Source organism: Ruditapes philippinarum, unplaced genomic scaffold (assembly GCF_026571515.1).
Source record: "Ruditapes philippinarum isolate M1 unplaced genomic scaffold, ASM2657151v2 ctg304_1_1_1_1, whole genome shotgun sequence".
In the NCBI taxonomy this organism is placed as follows: Eukaryota; Metazoa; Mollusca; class Bivalvia; order Venerida; family Veneridae; genus Ruditapes; species Ruditapes philippinarum.
Window position 1 is genome coordinate 159,283 of NW_026860870.1, and position 27,099 is coordinate 186,381.

At 32.6% G+C, this 27,099-nt stretch overlaps 1 protein-coding gene across 2 annotated transcripts in view; it reads left to right on the forward strand.

Annotated features, from left to right (window-relative positions):
* LOC132713660 (integrin alpha-4-like) overlaps nucleotides 1-27,099 on the forward strand; it is a 100,224-nt gene that overhangs the window by 61,966 nt on the left and 11,159 nt on the right. Inside the window, exons 1-9 of one of the 2 annotated variants that reach the window (XM_060696311.1) lie at nucleotides 10,013-10,160; nucleotides 11,397-11,543; nucleotides 12,440-12,589; nucleotides 13,388-13,476; nucleotides 17,558-17,747; nucleotides 19,552-19,658; nucleotides 20,439-20,610; nucleotides 26,180-26,291; nucleotides 26,824-26,909. In XM_060696311.1, the coding sequence (XP_060552294.1) occupies nucleotides 10,149-10,160; nucleotides 11,397-11,543; nucleotides 12,440-12,589; nucleotides 13,388-13,476; nucleotides 17,558-17,747; nucleotides 19,552-19,658; nucleotides 20,439-20,610; nucleotides 26,180-26,291; nucleotides 26,824-26,909 (1,065 nt within the window). In that variant the 5' untranslated portion in view covers nucleotides 10,013-10,148. Of the gene's footprint in view, nucleotides 1-1,709; nucleotides 1,791-3,591; nucleotides 3,805-10,002; nucleotides 10,161-11,396; nucleotides 11,682-12,439; nucleotides 12,590-13,387; nucleotides 13,477-17,557; nucleotides 17,748-19,551; nucleotides 19,659-20,438; nucleotides 20,611-26,179; nucleotides 26,292-26,823; nucleotides 26,910-27,099 lie in introns of those variants that run through there. The other variant, XM_060696309.1, reaches the window with a different exon arrangement.

Consider the following 27,099-nt stretch of genomic DNA (forward strand, 5'->3'; position numbering starts at 1 on the left):
GGAGAAAGTGTAGGCAGAATCAATAACACATAAATGTGTACGCAATATCTTGATATTTTGAGAGTATACGCAGTATCATAATGTCTATTTCCTGTACATAGTACATATTAACACATTTTTGTTTCGTACAAAGGAAAAAATAACAAAGATTGAAATTATATTCATGAAACAGGTTCTACCATAAAATAACTTCCAGTTGTGTGAAACCTTCAGTTTAATCGACAAGTTCTCAATTTCTATTATATTTTAACGCCGGGTGTAGGCAGTATCCAGAATCAAAATCGCATTCAACGCGAAATACTGACAAGAAAGGGAAGACTTGTGTCAATGCATTTGGAATATTGAAACAAGAAATAAGGACATTTTCTTTGCAAAAGAAATTAAATTCAAATCTATTCTTGCTTTTCAAGACTCGTTTTGTTCAAAATACTGGTTGAAAAAGTGTTCGCGGTATCAGAATTTTGAGTATGCGCGCGCATGGTATGACCCCCTTGAAATCACTACAATTACTTTGTAAAGGCTAAAATCATCAACAAAACACTGCTTCGTTACAAGTGAAATAATCTGTAAAACACTCTCCGTAGCTAATTAAAAGATCCCACATGGATTTGACACGCAACTCCATAACGTAATTTTCACAAAACAACAAACATAATCGTCCGTCTGAAAATATAACAAGAATAGTGTCATGAAATAGAAAAACATTTAATGTTAATATCAGACTATTAATAACTAGAGGTCAATGATTAAGGTAGAACACCCCTAATGGGCACTATAAGGAACTGTAAAATTGACACTATAGGACAGTTATATGCCTTAAATGTCACCTGTATGCAAAATTTAAACAAAATTCACCGTGTGGTTTATGAGTTATGGACATTTTTATGAACTAAAATTTTGCCATTTGAAGGGCTTTTTTCAGAAATGAGGAAACTCTAAATAATCTTTAATATCATCATTATGAAAAATGTTTTCTTATTGCTCATTGTGAAGAAACAAACAATGACATTTAGGTGACAAATTAAACAAACAAAATGATTGTTCTTAAACGAAATGTTTTTAATATGTTTAAAAATGTAACCATACCCCACCCACTTTTAACACTTATTTGGCTATTTTCCTGCGTAAAAAGCCTTATTTAAAATATCCCTAAAATTTTCCACAATGAGGGGCTGTTTTCAAAGTTTGCCTTAATTTTCTTAAATGTATATTGGTTTGTCTTGCAAAATATAAAATACTTTTACCGTGTAGTTTTTATTTTATTAAGTTTTGAAAATATGTGGTATCATATTTTCTATTAAATTTGGCATTATTTAGTAAATAAATGCCTACAAAAATCATATAATTAAAATGAAACACTTTTTTCTTCCATTATGGATCTGAGAAATTATTAAAAAATGTTAAAAATAAAAAAAAGAAAGAAAAAAAAAGTTGCCCCTTCTGGGGTTTGAACCCACGCCCCTCAGTTTCATTACATTTTACAGAGATTCTAGCCTATTTGAATACTCTTCAAAGTGGAGATAGTGCATTAGGGGTGTACTACCTTAAGTTATTTAAAATACTACATTTCAGGAAAGTTTTAGCAATATTATTTGTGTATTTTGATTATCTTTTTATGTTTGGCTATGTACAGCTGTTTTAAAAATAATTGCTGGATGCATACCTCATGATTGTATTATGTATGATTCGTTGTGATTTTGGATTAACAGGTCGTGATCTTGACATTGGTTTACGATCATTTGGCTGGAGCATGTACGGTGATGAAGATATTGATGACAATTCTTTCCCAGGTAACTTAAAACTATATACTATTATACTTTATAGGTATTGTATGTTGTATTGTTTTAATAGCACAAAGTACATAATCTTTGTTTCTGCTTAGGTGTTTGTGCTTTTAGTTATACTTGCCACCGTGACGAGCGCATATGCGCCAACAAATCGTTGGGCGAGGTTTTATGCAGATAACGGCTCATGTTTACGCCCCTCCAGAGTTAGTCACGATAGGTCAACCAAATATCTCTGGTACTTGAGATGACTTGACCTGCCGATTGACTTCTCCGCGACGTGCACGACGTGAAAGGGATATTTAAATACATTCCAATACACCTTGTGATTAAGATACACCTTCTCATGGTTCTTCGATAAATTATCTTTAAAAATTCAAAAACAAACTGCCCTTTGTAAATCTATATATATAAATATATAATGCCATTTGTGTTCATAAAGTCAATAACATGTATTTTATCTGTTATTAAAGATATACTGTGCTCAAATTTGATATTAGAAAATATTGATAACTGCTACACAGTCCTTTTGTAAATATAAGACAAACATGATTTTACTTCATGCTTCACAAAAGTTAGATATGTATCCTTTAAACCCTACACACTGTCCGTGGACACACTATGAATACATGTGCATAGTGTCATTTAATAATCAAGAAGGCGCTGAATTTGTTTGGGTCTCAGAATGTCAGAAAGGTAAAGGTTGTGAGATTATAAACCAATGTGTTTGTATAGTGTCACCAATGCTGTTTCCAGTGTTATAACTATAGTAAATTGGCTATAAGACTAATTGCAACACTGATATTCAATTCAATTCAATGTTAATTTGGCTTAAACAATTGAAAAAAAAAACAGCAAAAAAACATGAATTGCCTGAGCTGGGATTTGAACTCCAGATCTCTCTCTTCCAAAGCGAGCGTGTTAACCCATCAACCATGGGGAGTTATAAGATAACAGCCTGAAGAATACCATATTATTCTAAATTAGAGTTTGTAACCCTTATTTTGTTCACGGTAAACCTGTTGTTTAACACTTAAGTAAATAAGCATGGAGCTGGTTTTAAGCATGTATATCTATAAGAATAACACAATATTAGAAATCTTCGACCAATTGGGAACTATTTTTTAGTTATGAAAATTAATGCGCCTGTCATTTGACAATCTTTACGCCGTGATCTCCCCTTAATTTTTCGGCGTTAATGTACATATGAAGGGAAGTAACCGCTTCGAGGAGTTTGGACTACTTTCGGTATTTGCAAATAAGAACATCAGTGTCTGAAATTTCGCGACCATTATTTGTTCGGTCTGACGAAGGACTAGCTTTACTTGAGTTGTGATTAACGAACGCAGATTTCAATACATAGTTTGTACGTTGTTTTGTTAAATTAGACGTCTTCAGTAAGAATTTTATAGATTTCAATAAATTTATGCAATAAAAATTTTACTTAAAATGTAGCATAGTATATCTTTAAATGCCGGCGCATGATTTTTTAGTGGCGTTGCTTGGTCTAGATTTCTGTACGTCGACCTTTAACTATAGGTGTGTTTTCTTTGCTCTACATTGTGAGAGGTGGGTTTTTAACGTATATTTAGTTCAGGGGGTAATCAGAAATTGCAATTAAGCAATTTTTCTTCTTCTCTCACTTTCTTGGAAAAAGTGTATACCGCAGCCCGCATGGCCTTTATAAAGCTAAGCCACTGATTTTTTTTATTTATTTTCTATGTAATTTGAGATATGAATAGTATGCAAAGATAAAAAACTGTTAATGGAAGGTTACAACTACAACAGTGTTGTTTCTTGTCAACAGATTTCGCTGTTGGGGCGTATGCGTCAGACACTGCGTTGGTGTTTAGAGCGAGGCCAATAGTCAATGTTGACGTTGAAATTGAAATGACTCCGAATCCAATACCTTTGACTGGTTCCCTTTTACCTTGTTCCACTGAGACTCTCTGCTTCAATGTTAAAGTCAAGTTCCGTTTTGACTCGGTCGGAAGAAGGAAATTAAAAGTGGACAATATCTGTAAGTTAATAAAACATGATGTCAGTTTTATATTAAAGTGAATTGGTCTATAACAGAAGATCTGTAATTCCGTAAATAATTAAATTGATAGTATTAAAGCTGCACGCCTACAGATGAGCCAAAATATTTTAAGAAATTCAATCTTTAGAAAAATGTATTAAGTAAAAAAAGAAAAGTAAAGTAAACAGATTCAATTAATTATTTAGATGTTACGTGCGATTAATGACTGATTTTGCGGTATCAATCACTATAATTCTACAGTACTAACACAGTAAGAGTAATTGATGTATATTTGACCTCTTTTTTGGTAATTTATGTGGATTGTAAGTGCCGTTTACAATGTGTAAATGAATTTCTTTGGTCGCTTCACAATATTTTACTTTTAAATACATTTTCAAAATTTTTATTAAAATTAGCATGAATCTGGAGGCATACTGCTTTAAGTATCGCACATAACCACATGCTACTAAATAATATACATGTATGTTGTAAGTGTGAGATACATGATCTGATATTCCATATATATAGCAAATAATAAAGAACAAAACATTATAATTATTCATCATAAAAATGTCCATACTAAATCACTTAGAACGTTATCAACATTGTTCTTTCACACAATATGTTATAAGAATATGCAATTGATATGTGGCAAGGTCTTATTTAGTGGTCTAAGCCCTATTCATTATTGTGATTTAGTTATCTTCAATTTCTTCTTCTTACCTATCACCCTCTATACTTTGAATCTCTTCTACATCATCTTCATGATGATCTTCTGTAACTGCGTCTCTCTGTTCAGCGACAGTTTCTTCAAACTCTAGTATATCAACATGATTGATAGTACATGGTTTCTTCTCTTCTTCTTCTTCTGCAGCTGCATTTTCATCCTAACTCTCTCCTCATTTCTGGATTTTCTTCGATAAGTGGGCGTCCCCACCATGAAATATAGTATCTACATTGTCATCAGAGTCTTCATCATCTGAACTCATCTTGTCTTTCTCTTTTTCTCTCCAATCTGGTAACAATGATTTGGTTGAGTCATTGTCGTGTGTTGTTTTTCTAGGTTTTGGTGTAGGTTACCAGTTTCTTTCATTCAGTTCATCATTGCTGTTAATCAAAAGAAGGTGGTTTCTATGAAGAACTTTCTGAATTCTATCAGTTGACCTGAGTTTGAAAACAGGTATGTCTGGTCTTATCTGTTGTATCACTTTATATGGTTGTTGTTCATACTTGTCAGCTATCTTGTGTTTGCCATTGAACTTGAATATTCTTACTAAAACAGGGTCTCCTTCTGTAATTTTTGATGCCTTTGCCTTCTTGTTATATTGTATAGTAGTTCTTGTCTTCTTAATTCCCATTATCTGACAAAGTTCTTTTATTAATTCTTACATGTACAAGAATTTATTTTTTGTGTCATGTAAAACTCATTTATTTAAACCGTTAAAGATGTAAGTTTACTAAGTATATACTTGTATTAATAAGTGTTAGTATAAAATTTACACTTAAATTTTTAGAAGAATATTTTAAATACATGTATAATTTTGTTTACCTCACTTGATAGAAAGAGAAACTTCAAATTTATTATATTTGAATTAAATTTTTGAATTAAAATTTGAACATTTTTCGCAAATACAACTATATACTGATTATAAGATTATAATTAAGATATTTTTTTTTATTTTTGTATTTTGACAGGAATACTATATTTAGGTAATTAATTTTTTCATATTTGAATGCATTGAATTATTAAGGATTAGTCGTTTATAAATTTTGAATTGATCTTAATAATTGTTGACTCAAGGTATTGAAAACAATTGACTAGTTTTGAGTGTGAACTTAAGTTAAGTGAATAAAAGAACTTAAGTGAATTATTATTATTTTAAGTCATAGTGATTCGTTACTTGAGTTGATTGAAGTGATAAATGAAGTTGTGAAGTGAACTGAATGGAACTGATTACTGAAGTTGTGAAGTGAATTGAATAGAACTGATTACTGAAGTTGTGAAGTGAACTGAATAGAACTGATAACTGAAGTTGTGAATTGAACTGAATAGAACTGATTACTGAAGTTGCGAAGTGAACTGAATACAACTGATTACTGAAAGGGTGAAGTGAACTGAATTAAATACATAGTGAACTGCAGTAATTACTGATGTTGTGATGTGAACTGAATTGAATTGATTACTGATGTGATGTGAACTGAATTGAATTGATTATTGAAGTTGTGAATTGTGACATGAACTTATTTGATCACTTAAGTGAAGGGTATTGAGTTAAAGTGATCACTTAAGATAGTGAAAAGGATTGAGATGAATACTTAAGTGAGTGAAGAAGATTGGATGGAAATTGATACTTAAATTGAGTGAAACGGATATTTATACTTAAGTGAATTGACATTAGGTGAACTGAATACTTAAGAAAGGAAGTGAATAATTCAATACGTAAGTTGAGTGAAATGAGTATTCATACTTAAGCGATTGACATAACGTAAAAAAAAATACTTAAGTTAAGTGAAGTGAAAAGTTAAATAAAGTGAACTGGAAATTTGTATTATATGTTTTAGATACTTAGATGAAGTGAAGTGGACACTTAAATGAGTTTTTGGATAGTATGTCACTGAGGGAATCGGAAGTTAAGTTTAGTACTTAAGTGAATTACTTAAGAAAAAGAAAGTGAAAGAGGAGTGGAAGAAGAGTTTGATACTTAGGTGAATTACTTATGTTAAGGAAGAGACTTACGTAAATTAATTAAGCTGAGTCGAGTGAAACTTAAGTAAACTATTAACAGAAAAGACATACATTATTGAAACAATCTGTGTTGAGTGACACTTAAGTGAACAATTTAAGTTAAAGAGGAAACTTACTTAATTGAACCAAACGGAGTTTAGCGACACTTAAGTTAAAGGAGAAAGTTTAAGTTAATTTAAGTGGACTAAGTGAACTTTATAGTGATTTGAGTGAATTTTATGAGTGGACTTTATTGTAAAGAAAAGAGTAAGCAACTATATATTTACAAATATGGATACAGGAAAAGATGGAAAAGCTGCTGATAGTATTTCAGAGGAGGAAAAGCAAATCTTAGAAGTTTTTCACAAATTATCATTAAAACCAGAGAAAATGGAAAGTCCGGAGGATTTAATTGCTTTTGCGGACCAGATTAAACTGTTGAAATCTGCATCATCTACGAAATCAGTACCAGCAGAAGAAACATTTTCATCAAAAGGCAGTTATCATTTTCCAAAACTATCAACTTTCTATGGAGAAGATAACAAGGGAGATGTCAGTTGGGAAACTTTTAAATTTGAAGTAGATGCATTGATGGCTGAAAAATACTTTACGGATGAACAAATTTTACTTGGAATTAGAAGATCAGTGAAAGGAAACGCAAGTGATGTTGTTAGAAGATTAGGCACAGGGGTGACAATACAAGAAGTTATGATTAAACTTTCAAGCACTTTTGGTAACATCGAGACGAGAGAAAGCAACCTTAGAAAATTCTATTCTATAAAACAGTCTTCAGATTCAGTGTTGGTGTTTAGCTCAAAATTGGAGGAAATATTTACACAAGCTATCAACTTAAAGGCATTAAAGAAAACTGATGATGAAATCTTGAAACAAGTTTTATATCAAGGATTGAGACCAGAAATCAAACACTTAGCTGCATATAAATGTGATGCAATTGATGATTATGATGAATTCAAAATTGAGCTACGAAAGATTGAGGCTGAACTTAAGTCAGAGACAGAAGGAACTCATAAGAAGTGTAGTGCAGCTATCAACATAGAAAAGAAAGAGTCATCAGAGATGTCAGAAATTAAAGATTTATTGAAGAAACTCAATGATAGGATTGACACCATCGAGAAAGATAGAAAGCAAGATACATATCCTCAATATCAACATCAATATCCTAGAAGTTACAGAGGTCAAGGTAGAGGATTCAATCAAAGATATATGTATGGTAGAGGCAGAGCTGAATTACGACCATCTAGACCAACTGGCAGAGGTACCTTTCAACCAACATGTTTCAACTGTAACGGGAAAGGACATTTAGCCAAGAATTGTCCTTCAAGCATTCCAACCTGCTACAAATGCAACGAAAAGGGACATATCGCCAGAACTTGCCCAAAAGAGTAGGTGCTTTTGTTGTAGGATCAAATAAAAGCACATGTAATGATGACAAAGATCCTAAATTAGTTGGACATACAAATGAGGTGAAAATTGATCTTGAAGGAATAGAAACTACAGCACTCTTAGACACAGGAAGTTGTATCAGTGCAATATCAAAGTCTTTTTATGATAAACATTTACAAAGTGTACAACTTAAACCGCTATCAGATCTTCTACAAATAGAATGTGCAGATGGTAACCAGCTCCCTTATGAAGGATATGTAGAAATCAACATGACAGTTACTCGAGGATTACCAAATGTGACAACACGTACTTGTTTATTTCTGATAACACCAGACACATGATTCTCTTTCAAAACTCCAGTCATCACCGGAACCAATATTTTAACAGAACTCCTCGAAGAATGTAAACAGAATTTTGGCGATCAATATCTACAAAGAGCAAATTTATACACAAAATGGTATTTATCCTTCAGATGTATTTCGATGAGAGATAGAGAGTTAAACAAACATAAAATACTCAATTTATACAAAAAAGATATTTACATCATGAATAGAATACACAAATACATTGTTTATAAACTTACCAAGTTATGGACCTGCTCACACAAACAACAAGCTCTCCGGTGAACTGTGTACAACCTTCAACTGTTAAACTGCAATCAAAATAAGAATCATGTGCACAGGTTTCAGGAATGTGACATTGTTAAGATGTTTTATTGTTATTAATAATTGTTAGAGTAAATACTGCCATTTTGAGGTACCTGTACAATTTATCAAGTATAGAGCTGGTTATATAAACAGAATAGCAATCATCAAATCAGCAGAAACCAAAAATATTATTCTCGGACCATACGAGAAACATATAAAGAGTTAGACTTCAACTTCACGTCATCAATGATTCATGAATCAGAAGATAGCAGTTAACAGAGCTACGTAGATATTACTTCAGGTGTGATCGATTACCATTACAACAAAAATAGACCAATTCATGTTTCTCTGTCAAATTTAACAACCAACAGTGTAGTAATTTCTCAAAGATCTGTTCTCTGTGAACTTCAACCTATTAAGATAGAAGAAGATTTAATGAAAGATATAGAACAACAAGGTGATGTAAGAATTATTATGGAAAAGAACACAATAGATGACAACAAGAAACTTACAGAACAACCACTCCTTTGATTGAGATTTTACCTGCTTTTCACATTTATTGTAGAAGTGACAGAAGACATTGAAGAAAACCTTAAGCACAGATTTAATATAGAGAAATTAGAAAACAACAAAGAGCAGAGCCTTTAATAGAGAAATAGGGAAGAGCTACAATTGATAACAACTTGCCAGATAAAAGCCAATGCCATACTAAAGAAGATTTCTACATGAGAAAACATTTCAGTTCTTTTATGATAAAAAGAGGCATACTTTATGGAGAACGGAAGACATATAAAGAACTCGCATATCAGCTAGTACTACCTACACAATACAGGAATGAGGTGTTAACAGGATTACAGTCATTACACAATCATAAAGGACACCCTGGAAGGGACATAACTATATCCTTGTTAAGAGAGAGATATTTCTGGCCAGGCATGTCAAAAAATGTTGAAAACTGGGTATCGAATTGCGAATGATGTCAACGAAGGAAATCAAATGTAAACACAAGATCAGAACGTGTCATCATTGTCTCAACTTACCCCTTAGAACTAGTTTCAATGGGTTATCTTACATTTGAGACTTCAAAAGGATATGGGAATATTTAGTCATAGCAGACCACTTCACAAAATAAATCAAACAGCCAAAACAACAGCAGAAGCTTTATTTAACAACTTTATAGTACACTATGGAATTCCGACTAAACTACACACATACGAAGGAGCTAACTTTGAATCAGAATAGAGATAAAACCAAGGTTGAAGATAACTAAATTACAATAATGAATAGGACTTAGACCACTAAATAAGACCCTGCCACAGATACATTTTTATCTTTTAACTTCATTTGCAAAAGGAAAAAAAGTAAAAAAGGGGGTCGAACCAGTAAGCGTTGTATTTTAACATTTTATTATATTTTTTGCAGACCTGAATTGGACATTGTATTCTGACACTTTACATAAGAGCTAAGAAGGATGGAGTAGGGTTTCGTTTAGATATTATGATAAACAGGACATTATTACTGAGAACATAACACTCTCTGGAACCAGTATACACGAAAAATCGTATATAATGGACGTGAAGGTAATATCTTTATTTTTACAACCATAATCTTATATAAAGATATATCTGTTCCTATATGAAACGATTGTTTTATAATCGCTTTTAAACATTGATTACTATATATTTTGTTTTATCCGCTTTATATGTAAGAGTAAAGGACATTTTTGAAAATATATTAGTTGTATAGCTAATTTTAAGAAATGCAAACACTGAAAGATTTGTCTCAAACATGCTTCAATCTCTGTCATGACTGGTATGCATGATTTATAAAATCATTACAGGACCCATGCAGTTTAGACTTGTTTTGTACTTGTACTTAGGTCCCAAACATTGTTTTTCGTTTGAGAAATTATGTTAAAAATGTTATCACTTTTTTTCGGCGCCGCCCCTATCCAAAAGATACATCAAGGTGTCAGAGGAGGCATGTGCTCTTTCTCGTTGGGGGTTTGAAGGGAAGAAGTGGCCCCAACCCTCATCGTCAAGAAAATTTTGGATAGTAACAAGCCAAACATGGCCTCAGGTCGATCTTAAGGTAACGTGTAACCAACGCTAAAAAGCCGTTTACTCTATCTCAATCCATTGAGAAGTTGCAGCACATTGAAATCAATTCTGATGGAAAACAATGCACAATAGTGATTTTTGGCAATTTTGAGACGTCCGTCCCCCGGTTGCCATGGTATTAGGAAATTTAAAATTGAGCAGTCTGTTACAAAGGCCATGGTCCTGTCAGTATTGAAGCATTTTTCATAGTTTCATAGCAGTTTGAACATTTTCAATGAAAACGGCCATTTTTCACAATATGCTTATGCGGTAAAAAGTGAAAAGGAGAATGAAACATTAAAAAAAGTAAAAAAGTATAGTAGGTTTGACCGTTTGATCTCTGTCCGTATTTTTACAGTTTTGCATAACATTATTGGTGATAATTACATACCCTCGTGATGTTATTATAATTTTTTTTTCACTTATCTGGTTTCTAATATGCATTTTTACCCTGAGAGGCATGTGTTATTTTTTTTATTATAATACCGAACTAACATTTAAATCTAATTTTTCACTGCATTCGGACGAGTTATACCAGGGGAAAATGCCACAGTGGTGTCCATAACATAATCAAATAGCTAGCATTGTGTCGTAGATAGTACAATCCTGTAAAACAAAATTTCATGAAATAAAAAACAAATATAAATGTTGAGTGTTCTTATCAAATATGCTGTATTTGAAAAGAAAGTCAAATATTATACATTGTTTTGCATTCAGAGGTATAGAGGAAAACTGGAACCGAAAGATGCCTGGACGATTGTTCGTATGGAAGGACGTTTTGAGCTAATTCCTTCTAGTGAAGACAATTTTGATATCCTTGATCCGATCATTTCTAAAGACGTTAATACCATAATCATTGTAGATGTAAATGTTAACGCTTCATTATTCATGTACATTAGCTTAATTGTTAAGGTAGTCTAGTACTCTCCAGGAACGATGGTTAGAAAACTACCCGCCTATATGACTGAAATACTGTTGGAAAAAGGCGTAAAATGAAACAAACAAACAATTAATTGTTAAGACTCACTTAAAACCAATCAAGTACAAGGAAGCGATATCTGATAAAGAACTGACTTAAATAGCTTTCATTATATTTACATCATGCATTTTTTTAAAATGCATATTCGTTTCTTTGTACCAGAGTCATTGTAAAAATGACATATTTACTATTTTGTTTTTATTTTTTGTTTCGTTTTAAGAGGGGTCCGGATTGTAAAGGTCATATTGCAACTTTGCAGCTTTACACTCATGTGACCCTCCGCACGAACGGATACTAGAACTGAGTAGAACCACCGGCCTAATGTAAGCTAGCTGGATAGCTTCATCACATGAAAAAAAATCAAAAGTTCCTGGCGCGATTCAAACCCACAGCGGTGGTAAGGGGTTTGAATTCAACGACCTTAACCACTTTGCCTCGGACGCCCTAGAACATTTCCTAAAAAATAACATTCATATTTAAAGTAAAGATGATGGATATTTTAAGATATACATGTATTCGGATCCATTTGTGGATTCACGTTTCCTGTGGGTATGAATTTCAAATCACTGAAATGACAAGGGAAGGTTCATTATTTAAAGTTTCTTTAAAAAATCCATCGCTTGGTTAATTTAAGTATAATGACCCCAATACTTTGCGGTACAAATGTCTCTTATTGGTGTAAACGCTGTTAAATTTCTTTAAAGCTAACCAATTTTTGTTCCATATATGTACAAATCCTTATTTTATTTACAATGAATTTTATCTAATGGTATTTTTAAAGACTAAATTTGACAAAAAAAGTGATATTATCAACACGTCTACATCCGACCTTAGACTTCAAGTAGAGATGTTTCTACTCAGGGATGGCGTTGTACCTACACACGTCCGTAATGACACTGTTTTATACGTTGATGCTGCTAACCTGTTACAGGTGACCATTTATTTCTAGTCTTTTATAAGTGTGGTCTTATATATACATTGTGAGAGTCTGTAGTCTTATATATGCATTGTGAGAAAATGTGGTCTTATATATGAATTGTGAGGGATGGTGATTATATATATATTCATTGTGGGAGATTATGGATCAATATAATACTATGAAATGTCAGAGTTTGTGATCCTATTTGCATTGTCAGAAAATTATTGTCCTACGAAATTATTGTCTTATTTATGTATTGTGAGAGATTGCAGTCCTATATAAGCATTGTTCAGTTTGCAGCCCTACATTATTGTGAGAGTTGGGGTTCCTATAAAAGCATTTTTTACAGACTGCGTCCTCAAGAATTTGGGAATTGGGGTTTCCTAAAATAAGATTGTTACAAAATTTATGGTCCTACTTTCCCATTGTGGTAGAGGGGGTTGGTCCTATAAAAAGGGCATTATACAAAAAATGTGATTTTTTGCCCCTTATATAAAAATTTGGGTAAAGCCCTAGGGTCCCCATGCTTTGGGTGGAAAAATTATAGTCATATAAAGTTTGTTACATTTTTTTTTGGCCCAATATAATTTCTATTTATTGACGAGATTTTCATCCTGAAATTACACTTATTTGCAAATGTATGTCTCTTTTTGTCTATGTTGCTAAATATCGAGGACTGAGAAAAATTGAGCGCGCTGTCCGCGTACATGTCTAGTTTACTAACACTTTAGTCCATTTATAAATACGGTTATATTGTGTTACCATTCTTATATTTGTATTCATATGGTAAACTCCAAACATTAATTGCAGGTAACGACTGATGTACAGAATCTTTTGCATTCATCTTACAGAGCTAAAGTAAGTGGAGAGGTTTCGACTTCGATGAAAAGAGATGTATTGTAAGTATAGAGAAAGTTTTGTTGCCGCAAAAAATTGTGTTTACTAACTCGTATTTGTTCGAAAATTAAAGTGACGTTATGTCCAATATGGGTTATATAGTAAGTGAACAACAGTACGAAAGTCCTTTCCATAATTCCTTTCACTTTTATAATTATCTTTGTATAAAAATATTTTTAAAAAAACTCGAGTGTTTTAAAACAGATTTCTGAAAGGTTTTTTACCGGGTAAATTAAATTTTACAAAAAAAAAGGGGGGCCCCCTTTTTAAATATTTAAATCCTATTTAGTAAAAATTTTTTAAAATATCATTTTTGGGTAATCATAGAATAATCTTTCGAAAAAAAGGGGCCAAATTCAGCTCAAAATTGACAATGAAGAAAAAAGCATAACGTCACTTTATTAAAAATGAATTGTTCATATAGAAAGATAAAATGATGCTTATATACGGAAATGAAATGTGGCCCAAAAGATAACATTAGAGCTATCACCAGTTAAAACATTACTTATTGAAATGTATGTAAATTATCAATTTATCCAACAAAATAACTTGCAATTACAAAAAGAAAACAATGGTAAAATACTTACTTTACCTCATTGATGTTTTAATTTTCTAAACAATTAATGGATGCTTTTGTTGATAAAACAATTTATTGTTAAATAAACGATTTCAACGATTGGCTTAATAATAGTAACAAAAATAATCTACATCCGTTACGTATGATTTAGTCTTGGCATGACTAGTAAATCACAACGGCATTGGAATGTATGACTACCAACGGGTAGATATTCAGACCCTACAATCAGCGAAATTATAGTGTCAACATAATTTCATAGAGGGCAATTTGTTTTAAATTTTATTGACATTACCTTGAAACATATTGCACAACAGTTAACTATTAAAAAAAAACAAACAAAAAAAACAACAACAACAACAACAATAAACAAAACAAGTTATTGGTCTAAACTACATCAAATGGTACACGATACTTGGAAACGTTTTAAGTCCAGTCAAAAACCCTCAGTGGAGTCCCATTAAGAAGAATTGATATAATATACATGTATATATAGGAGGGTTGTCCGGAAATTTCGTAGACAATGCTATAAAATTAGAATAAGCAGTCATATCAATATGAAGTATTTATCTGCTACATATTTCTGAATTAAAAACATGATAAAAGAAATATTCGCAAAGCGCCGATCACCATGGCAACATGATCAACGAATCACGGAGCACTGTGATGTCTTTACTATAGTTACTCGAATGATAAGTTGTTAAAAATTGTAATTTTAACGCAAACCCTAGTTTTAATCTTGTGAACTCAAAGGGTACTATTGCATGATATTTAGTGAAAGTTATGACGTCACGCGCAAATAAACAGCTTGTTAACGACAGTTGTGTAAATTTTGTGTTGCAAAAATGACGTAAAATTCAGGGACGGAGCAACGTACAGTTATTTAATTGCATATATGCACCAACGCAAATATGGCACCAATTGAGATTTTAATTTTTACTTAAATCACAAAGTCAACCATAAATTGTTAAAGGCAACTTGTGTTTAAATGTCAAACAAGATTAAGAAGCGGTGATGACAGTATATCGTATAAAAAATGCTCAAGACGACAAAAGGTAGCATGGCCAAAATATCGTAGATTGCGTTACAACAATCTTTGAAAAAGACAGACATGTCACACACTGTATGGGAACCAGTCACATCTTTGTTTTTTAAATAAATTGTAGTATATGAAATTCACACAGCAATGACAAAAAGCATAACATGTACTAAGTATACGCCAGACAGACTGGTACCACGGCTGTTGAAATCGGAAGAAATTGAATAGTGGGTAAACGTGAAGTAGTTTGACGCCGTTGACGTTGTCAAAGTGCTCCATGATGATGTATGTAAGTACTGTTAAAATAATAACGTAAGTCACAGTTCAGTAATTTTTGCTAGATATGTATCTTTTTGCTGACAAAATTTGTTCATCGTATGTATTGTTATAGAATAAAAAATGAAGAAGTATTTGTGCTTTCCGGACATCCCTCGTACATACTTCATAGGATGGCAATATCAATATATTAAGATGGAAAACTATCACATACATTTCATGAAATGTGATAAACTTACTCGAAATTGTTCTGTGTCCCTTCTTGCAAGTGCAATAGGCATAAATCAAAGCATTGGTAAAAACTTTACCTTTACACATTAGCTTTCAGTATACTCACAATAAAAACTACTAGCCCACACATTGTAACTAAGGCATTTTTTTTTTTTAAAATGTCATCAAAAGATAAAATTTTACCACAGGCTCGCACATTTATATGGATCTAGATGATTAAAATATGTCTTGTCCGACAAAAAAACATCATAGAGAAGTATTTGCAATTATCATCCTGCTGTATTTTTTAACCGTTGCAATGTTTTTATTTTGTAAATATTGACTTAAATTATAATCACACCCGTTAACTGGTGTTAAGTTGATCAGATGTTGCGGGTAGAGTAGCTGTGCGCTTGTATAGTAACTTAAATTTCTTATCAAAATTGAAAAAGCCGCACTCTACCGACTGAATGAGCATTTAAGCGAAAACAATCTCCTTCCAACTAATCAGTCGGCATATCGCCAGTTCCACTCATGCGAGTCTGCCCTTCTTAGACTTGTTAATGATATTCTTGAAGGCATGGAACACCAGGAAGTCACTGCTATTATTGCTCTTGATCTGAGTGTGGCTTTTGACACTGTCGACCATAGCATTTTACTTGATGTTCTTAAGTCCCAGGGTGGTATATGTGACTCCGCTCATAGATGGCTGGATTCGTACTTAAGACCACGCAGTTGTCGAGTGAACGTTTATTCCAATTTGTCAACAGTGAGAGAGCTTGATTGTAGTGTCCCCTAGGGAAGTTTAATCGGGGCCTTGGCTATATCTGACCTATGCTGGAACGATATTTGACATTGTGTCTCCTTCTATTCCCGTGTTTGGATTTGCCGATGACCACACGGCTAACAAACGCTTTGAACCACCATTCGAAGAAGCGTCTGCAATTGAAGACCTCGAAAAATCCGCTGTCGACACCAGTGAGTGGATGAACGGAAACAAATTGAAAATGAATAACACAAAGACTGAGTTTATTCTTTATGGAAGCCGTCAACAATTAGAGAAATGTAACACAAAAGAAATTATTGATATTTGTGTTAATAAGATCGAATCTCAACATTGTATAAGGTATCTTGGTGCCTTCTTAGACGAATCTTTAAATTTCAAAGAACATATCAAACAAAAATGTAAAATGTTATGCTTAACTATTTTAAGATCAAGAGCATTCGGCAGTATTTGTCTTCTGATGCCACTGAAACACTTGTTTTATCTCTTGTTATATCTCACTTGGACTACTGTAACGTCATATTGTACGGTGAGTTATCTAAACTTGAATGTATAAAAAACACGTGACTGTGCTAAACATGTATTAAATGGATCAAAATTTGATAGCTCCAGCACACTTTTCATTTAACACTGGGGACCCTTAAACCCTATATTTTTAAAAATCCTAGTGTGTATTACAATTGTTTTGTAGAAAAAGACAAACTTTTAATTTTTTTTTGACTCCTCAATTTTAGATCTCGAGTCGCTGTTGGGGGCAAGAAAAACATTTAACAAAAAAAACCTTTTTATATAAAATTTAGTACAATAGTCCCAAAATTTGGAATTAAAATTTCCCCGAGACCCTTAAACAAAGCAAATCTGTAGAAATTTTAAGAGACAATTGAAAACTTATTTCTTTAAGGTTTCTTCTCCCTATTTTTTAAGCACGGATTTTATGGTAAGATATAAACTGTGATGTCCAAAAACTGTAGAATATTGAAATGTGATCAGGTCACATTTTTGTCATGGAATTTGCAAATTTTTAATATCTGTGAAAAAATATGATGTTTTTAGACCCGTTTTGTGTGGGAGGGTAGCTTCAAGAGGTGGCCGACGATTAGGTCATTTCAAAGTCATTTACCTGAACTGTGTTACCGAGCGATCCCCACTTAAAGCAATAAAATATAAATTTTGTAATGTCGTCACATTCTTTCTCAACAGCCCGAATAATGGCCTGGTAGGAGCAAGTTGCAAGTACGAATCTCCTCTTCAAACCAGCACGATTGTGAACTGTAGCGCTGACAGTAGACTAAATAGAAATGAAAATATAAAGATAACGATGTACTACGATATTGGTAGGCAGCGCCTTATTCCTGGAATGGACCTTAGTAAAATGAAGGAAAGCGTAAATGTAAGTTTCTATTTACATTCATTTATTTATTAGCCATTAAACAGGTAGAACCGGAAGTGGTTAGCCTTTGCTACATCCTTAAACTGGTAGAAACAAGACTGGTTAGCCTTTGCCACATCCTTAAACTTCAAAAGCGGAAAGTGGTTAGCCTTTGCCACATCCTTAAAGTGGTAGAACGGAAAGTGGTTAGACTTTGCCACATCTCCTTAAAGTGGTAGAACGGAAAGTGGTTAGACTTTGCCACATCTCCTTTAAGTGGTAGAACGGAACGTGGTTAGCCTTTGTCACATCCTTAAAGCGGTAGAACGAAAAGTGGTTAGACTTTGCCACCTCCTTAAAGTGGTAGAACGGAAAGTGGTTAGACTTTGCCACATCCTTAAAGTGGTAGAACAAAAAAGTGGTTAGCCTTTGCCACATCCTTAAAGTGGTAGAACGGAAAGTGGTTAGATTTTGCCACCTCCTTAAAGTGGTAGAACAGAAAGTGGTTAGCTTTTGCCACATCCTTAAAGTGGTAGAACAAAAAAGTGGTTAGACTTTGCCACATCCTTAAAGTGGTAGAAGGGAAAGTGGTTAGACTTTGCCACATCTCCTTAAAGTGGTAGAACGAAAAGTGGTTAGTCTTTTACACATACGTGCAGTTTGACCAGGCTCTATACTGTTGGCTATTTCATTCAAATTGTCCTCTTGGTAACCCTATGAATTATTCATGAATAGTTCAAAACGAACACGTTCATTTTAGAAATTCCGCAGGTCATGCAACAACGGTGTATGGTCACAAGAATCTATCTGTTAATGTATTTTTCTTCTCCGTTTATGTTTCCCTGCTCGAAAGCAATTGCAAGAATTTTCATTTCCTTTTGGTTGGGTTTTACATCGCATCAGATTTACTGGTGGAATAAGATCTAAGGTGCCCCTCCTTGCGGTATTTCCGGCACGCAAGAACACCTAGTATGTAGAGTCACCGCCATTTCGTTAGCTAGCTGGATAGCCTCCGCAAATGGAAGAATCCAAAGACGCTTAAAGGATTCGAACCAACCGCGGTAAAGGACAAGTAATTTGAAGTAAACATCAACATCTCGCCACGGACGCCCCAAGAATTTCAATAAGAGTCTAATGAATAGAACACAAGCAGCATTACAGCAGACATATGACTTTATACTGATATAATATCTCAGTACATGCCATTTACCATCAAATTGTTTCTAAACTGAGAGAAGAGAATACCTTTTGCGACAAGGTGAGCATTTTTTCCTAACTAATGATTATTGTTTTTATCAAAGCTAAGATTATATTGAATATATGTCTACGAAGGATTGAGCATGAATTTAAATATTTTATTTTATATTTTAACCGTTGAACATTTGCGGCATGTTCAAACTTTGCTAGATATATTACTTGAGTTATAGAGTATAAATTTTCATATTGATTTGATAAGTTGTATTGGACAAAAATACGATTAATAATTTGAAATTAATTTGTTTTCATGTAGCATTCAAATGCATCAATACAGTGTATAAATCGTTTTGAAATTTCATCATTGATAACTTACCAGAATTATGTTTTTTATTTATTTTTTATTGATTTATTTTTATTTATTTTTTATCCTTATATTTAGTTATTTTTTCTGTTTAATGTAAACAAGCAGAGAGCATATTGACATTACTCGTCGAAGTTATATCATTAAAATGATTTTACTCCAAATGCTATGGTTGCTGATGTATTCTATGTCCTATTGTCGCTCTGCGGGGCGCCATGCGAAAAAAACCCCCAAAAATACAACAGAGTAGCCACTTTTTCGCTGTAGATTTCTATGCGTGCTGACCAGGCTAATTTAGACGGTGATACTAGCAACAATGACTTCAAAAGAACAATTTCAGTGAAAATGAAATATGCTGTACATATACAGGCAGAGTATGTTTTTACTATGTATCAAATAATCCAATCGAAAGCCACGTGTGTTTTATCATTTAAGTTTGTTTTTCCATTGTTTCTTTTGTCTTTTAATTGTTTTTTTTTTGTTTTGTTCCATTAGATTTGTTGTCGCCGATTTTCAAACATTTTTCTTTTTATATCCTCTGGATAAGTAACCAGTAATTAGCAATTTATCCCACAAGTGACCGGCTTATAATCATACATGAATGCTGAATCAGTGGCTGGAGACAACTGACCACTAGTCTCAATGTTTTAGATCCTCATCTACCCAATCCACCCCACCCCGATGTTCAAACCAGCTATCCTTGATTATGAAGCTCTCATTTTGAGCTTAGCGGGAGTGTACTATAATTTTGAAGATCGGATAATTATACTTTTATTTTGCGTCTTTTGATAAAATGATCTTTGAAAACTATTTTTACACTTTGAATTCTAATGCATTTTTTATTTTTCATATTCCTTCAGTTAAAATATGCAGGAAATCTTAAATGTTGCTTCCTTTTATTTGTACAACAAGCTATGACAAAACCAACATAATGCGTTTGCGACCAGCATAGATCCAGACCAGCCTGCGCATCCGCAAGTAGAGAAACTGATAGCGAACAGCATGGATCCTGATCAGACTGCACGGATGCCCAGGCTGGTCTGGATCCATGCTGGTCGCAAAACACATCACGTTGGTTTTGTCATGGCGCGGCTCAAGTGCTGAAAGGAGAGACCTTGATCCGAGATAAATGATTGCATTCTATATTTTTCAAGCAAAGAAACGTCAGATCAAGTAAGATACAAGGCTGATGAAAAGAGCACACATATGCTTCGTTTGATTCATAGATACATCGTTACTAACGAAGGACCTAGTTTTCTTCCGAAGACATATGTAAACATAACAATACCACTGTCCAAGGAAAATACAAAGTTTGCTAGAATTGTGGTAAGATCTTATTGGTTTTCTGTTTTAAATAATGACTGTTTAATTACAAGATGTTTGTTTGTTTTGCATGTAAGATTGAAATGTATTTCACTGAGTGAACACCAGATGCAATATTTTCACGAGTGGCATAGGCACTAGTGAAATAGAATAGCTGGTGTTTAAGAAAGAAATATATTTTAATCTTATATGCAAAACAAATAAATTCTCTTTTTATTTCATGCTTATTAAGTGATTTTAAGTATTTTTCACTGATTTTGCCGCGTAACGTCGCGCATTCATCTTTATGCATCATCACATGACGTCGCATCATCAATTTTGAAATATAGTTCTGTTACATTTTAACATGATGTTTGGTGGTATCGACTTACTTTTCCTAAAGAAGCAAAATTTACGTATGACGGCATTTATTTATGCCTGTTATTTCATGTAGTTATGATATTCTTTTCATACGCTTTCATATATTGTCCGGCTACAATGAAAACTATATTTCATAAATTTCACTAGTAGTTTATAAGACATCGTGTCATAAATTTTTACTTCATTAACTGTGCTTAATAAAGTTTGATTGGGACAGTGGAACGATTTTCGAACAATGACACATTTTTTGTTATCATTGTTCGTGCATTTTCCGTCTTTGTTAAAAGTATATGTCACAAACCAGTGCAGTTTTTTCGACTCAATAAACATGCATAAATTATGACGTGACGTCACTTGCGTTATACGAACATAAAAACACACTAAATGTAACGGTTATGTAATAATAAAAATGATGATGATGATAATAATATATTAATAACAACAACAATAATAATGATAATAATAATAAAGACTTATTTAACGAGAGAACTCATTTGAACAACATATCAATCTTCCACGAGGCCCTTAACAAGGAACAATATAAATTTAACATATTCAAACTGTTAAGATATATTAATATTAATACATTCATGAGATTATCAATTTGTATACATCGATGTGTAATAATATCTCAAGAATAAGGTTTCACAGATGTAGAAGACTTGATATAATCAGGAAGGCCGTTCAAAATACAAGATCCAGAATAAACGAAATTTTAAAAAGCGAGTTTCATCAAAGTGTTTTAGAGACCGGAATATTATTGTCTTATGCCTGGGAACTTTAACACTGATGTTTGAAAGTTTGCTTGTAAGACATATATAATAAACCTTTTTTTTTTAAACTTCAACTTTTTCAAATATGTAACCTCTCTCTTCTTATTTGTTAACAGTTTTGACAAACTTTTAATACTTCTATCAACCAAACACTGCCTTTACCTCATATTTATTTTACTCTTCTACATAATGTAAAATTATTTGAAACACATGATTATGAACATGTACATGATATTTCTCTTTAATACTGAAAAGTATAGTCAATAATCTATACAGAACATTTCAGATTTTAAAATATTTATTCTCAACTAAAGCTTTCTCATGTATAAAGCAAATCTTAAGTCAATTCTGCTATGAACTTTGATAACAATAAAAAGCAGAAAGGGACAAATAATAAATCATTTTTGTCAAGAGTTTTAATATCAAGAGTATGATTATGAAAAATCTTGTTGTCTATTCTAGTCATAACCAAATATTAGAAAAAATGTATTGTATAATTTAAAGCTTGCATATGTAAACATTACTCATTCATATTTTGCAGATGTATATAACATGTCTCCAAATATACTGTTAACTGTACAGAAAATTCGAATTGTAAATCATTTATTTTTGTCAAAGCTGTATCATAAACATAGTCAATATTGACTTCATCTTGCTATGAATCCTGATATCAAGAGTACCCAATTTTAACTATTTAAAAGATAATATCTAACACTTACATTTTACTTTAATCTAGAACATGATATGTATATAACTTGCAAGTACATAAAAATTAAAATAAAATATTTACTCTTAAATCCAAATTTCCTATGAGTATAAAAGATCCATTGATGTATTTTGGAAAAAGTCATACTGTACTCAACAGAAATCTTATGTTTACACAAAATAGCCAAATATAAACAATTTTCTAAAGTAATAATATAAGTCTTTTTTATCATGTTTACCGCTTGATTAAAAAACTCATATAAATATTGAATATTGCTATGTTAGTTGAAACATTTTGACTAGCATGAAGCAATAGCAAAGAAAGTCATTAATATTGACATACCTCATGCCAACCATTTGAGTATCATGCTAGCTGCTCACGTTTCCATTCAACCATGCATGTATTTAGAATAATAAATCCCCAAGTTTAAACACGTGATGTTCAATTTTCACAATACGTCATAAAATGATCTAACTCCATCCAAAATATTTTATCCAGCATCTATAATATTATTCTCAATTCTAAATGCGTCAAATTGTACGACCACGAGTGTCATTCAGTACACATTGACAAGAAAAGCCAATTCAACACACCTGTCAAAAATGTGTGTCTATTTTACTTAATAAATCTTGATACTATATATAGATTCATTTAGAGCTGACATTAACATTACCTAAATTATAGATGTTGTCGATTCGATTATGTCCGATTATAATTTGTTTATTAAAAACTAGAAATATCAGAACTTTTTTTGGTGAATGCCTTACCCCATACATAAATCGACTGCTAACGGTCATCATTTCAACTATATCTTTTTTCATAATTATGTTAAACGTGTATGTCATTTCTTTTTTTAATATTTGTGTATCACATGTTTTCTTTTACTTCTCTGGTCTGGGTCATATTTATGTCTACTCACTCATACATCACTTGCATCCTGGCATAACTTAACTATGACTGTAGATATATCAATATATAGAGTGAGAGTTGGATTGTTCGGACCATATCAACTTAAAATGAGTGGGTTCAAACCCTTAACCAACTTCGGATTAGTGACTTGGCTGTTAATGCTCTTGATAAAATCTGGTGATATTCATGTAAACCCAGGGCCTCGAAATGAACACAATCATTCATTTCCAGAAACTGCAAATACGTATTCAGCTTACATATCTCAGTTGTCCATTGTTCACTAAAATACTCAAAGTATAAACAAGAAGTCCGATATTCTCAATTCTGAACTAAATAATTTTGATATTAAAGCTCTAACCGAAACTTGGCTTGACCAACGAACTTCCACTGATGAACTTATCCAGCAAGCAAAGCAGACTCATCTCAATAAACTCGCAGATTCCTTAAAGAACACTTGTGAATTAGACAAAAATTTCTGGCAAACTATCAAACAGTTCATCAAGCCGAATAACACGAACACATGTATTCCTACACTCAAAGACGCATCACATGTATATATAAAACCAACACGGAAAAAGCCAATGCACTGAATAACTTCTTCCAAGCACAAACCAAACTCAGTGATGGAGCCGTGGCCTAGTGGTTAAGGTGTCTGCCTCTCAACTCAGAGATCATGGGTTCGAGCCCTACTCGGGTCACGACCATGTTTCTTTATATGACACCAGAACTGGAGTGACCATATAATGGATGTCAAACACAAAGCTTAGCAAAGAGTTAACATTTTAAGATCATTCAATTTTACTCTTGATCGAAAATCACTTGCAATATTTATTTCATATGTCCTTCATTCGCCCGATTCTTGAATACGCGGATGTTTTGTGGGACAATATCTCTGTTGCATAGGCTAAGGAACTTGAGAGCATTCAAATAGAGGCAGCAAGACTTATCACAGGAGCAACACAATTGGTTTCATTCGAAAAAATCTACAAAGAATCTTCTCTTGTAACTCTTAGAGATCGAAGACTGAAACATAAACTTATTCTTCTTTATAAAATGATACATTTAGAAACACCCCCTTTTCTATCGGACCTCATCCCACCTGTTGTTGGAAACACTACCTCTTACAGCCTTCGGAACTCGGATCATTTGACAAACATACATTGCAATACACAGCTTTTTTTCTAAATCTTTCTTACCGTCAAGTATCCTCTCTTCGAACTCACTTCCGTCTGACATACAAATTGCCTCGTCTGAATCGGCTTTTTAACAAGCTCTGAACAAGGACACATCAAGAACACCCTCCTTCTACTATATAGGTAATAGGGTGTTAGCTAATCAACACGCATGTCTTCGCATGCACTGTAGCTCACTAAAAGAACATCTTTACTACTAAAAAGAAAAAACATTATAGTCTCAGCAGCGTGTGCTTGTGGCGGAGTTGAGGATATAGATCACTTTCTCTTACATTGTCCGATTTACACAAACCAAAGAGCGGATCTACTCAGTAATATTTTACCAATTCACTCAGTTAATTTAGATATCCTTCTATTTGGCAGTCAATCCTAACTCATTTATTTTCACACAGGTATCAAATTACATTTCAAGTACAGGCTGTTTCAAGTGATAAATATCCCACTCTGACATGGACTTGACCCTTGCATAAACTATTGTTCCTTTCTTTCATAAAAACTTTGTCCTTATACGCTATTAAAATGTTAACTTCTGAATTGTATACTCTCCTGACACTTTTAACTTAATTACACTCTACCAACTCACAATTTATTTTCTATTAATTTGTTCTCTGTAGTGTTCTCAAAAATACTATTACATATTGATTGTTACACCACCATGTCAGCTTAGCACGATAGTCAGAAGCGAGGCTTAGCATAAGCATTTAGCTTTATCCTATATTCTGATAGATAACATGTTAAGTACACTTATTAATTTCTGTTTTCATTGTAGTTTTGTTTTTATGTTAAATCTCTCTGTAATTATTTATGTGTATTTTGTATGATACATTATGTAAGCAATTTATTGAAAATAAATATTGTTTAAACCAAGACAAATGGGAAAATAGTCACGAATGGATAAGGGGATTATGATGGTAGACATCGACTATATTTTGAGGCATGTTAGAAAATGCATGACCTATCCATGTAACAGTGCTTGAACTTACTGTGGTAGGAGATCAAACAAGATCATGAAGATGACAAAAAATTACAGACTGCATTGGATCTAACGAAATTTAATACAATGATCATGCTTCAAAACATCATAGTTAAAATCTCCAATAACAGTACATTTTTTGCCCTCTAAATATGATTTTACTCAGGATATAGAAAAATTATTAAGTCACTCAACTTTAGAAGATGGCGGTCTGTATGCATAACACAATAATAACGATTTGCATCCAGGCAATATAAGCACTGCTGTGAGTTAAATCCTATATTACAAGCGAGTGAAAGAAATATTCTTTTTTACCATAAACATTTCTTATTTTATATGTGATAAATAGAATATTAGATTCGTGTAGGCTCATTAAACACGTTAAATAAAAAATAATGCTCGCCAGAGGCTCGCCTAAAATAATTTTATTCAACCTGCACAAACAAATCAGTAATGACCCTTATTCAATATCCTCTATTTTTTAAATAAACTGCCTTATATTTGTTCTGTTGGTGATATGTTAAATACTTGCTTAAGAAGTTTCATAGCCATAAAAACGACAAAAATATTTTTCTAATTTAAAAACATATGACGTTGATAAACTTAATACTATATCAGATTTATTTCAAAATTTCAAGTTTACTTATTTCATCATCAGGAATTGCCTTCGAAATGTGTGTACCACGGATCAATTATAGTTGAGGCTTCTACACAAGCATCAACCACGGCGAAAACAACAAAATTCTCACTTCCTCCTGACACAAAACCAGGTATATAACCATAATAAATTATCATCTAACCCCAAAATCTGGTATATAACCATAAGCAGTTATTATCTTACATAAAATATTGTATATAAACATGAGCAACTATTATCTTACTCGATTTTGGTATTAAACTATAAGTAATTACTTATTGATACTTAACTGGTATATAACAATGATTAATTAATATAATTATGGCATTAATCTTGTTATATATGTTTGATTATTTAGTATACAATTTATGACTCAAAACTTGGTATATAACCATAAGTAATTATGATGTGACACTTCACCTGATTTATAGCTTTGAGTAAATAGATAATTAATTCTGATGTATCATTGTATATCATTTTTGCTCGTATGCACAGATGTCATCTTCTGTTTATGTAATGATCAGGTACATAACTTGAGTTGAATATCCTGGACGTTTGAACTATTATTTGATATAAATACTGTTAAAATTTTAACTTGCTGAACAGCAAATATACTCGTATACTTATACAAATGTATTTTATCTCAAACACTTCTATGATTACAGAACGGAGACGAAGAGAAGCGGAACAAGCGGCACAAACTACAAAAAGTATTGGAGAGAAATCAAAACCAACATCCAAAAATAATATAGTAAGCACTAGTATTTAGCTTTTATAACAATCAATATTTCATTTTTAAAGTGAAATTAAAGCTGAACACCAGATGAGACAAAATATTTTAAGAAAATTAAATCTGAGATTTTTTAAATATTTAAAGAAAAGGAAAATGATTCAAGATTCACGTATTAACTTACGTGGTATATGCGATAAAGGTTTTCTTT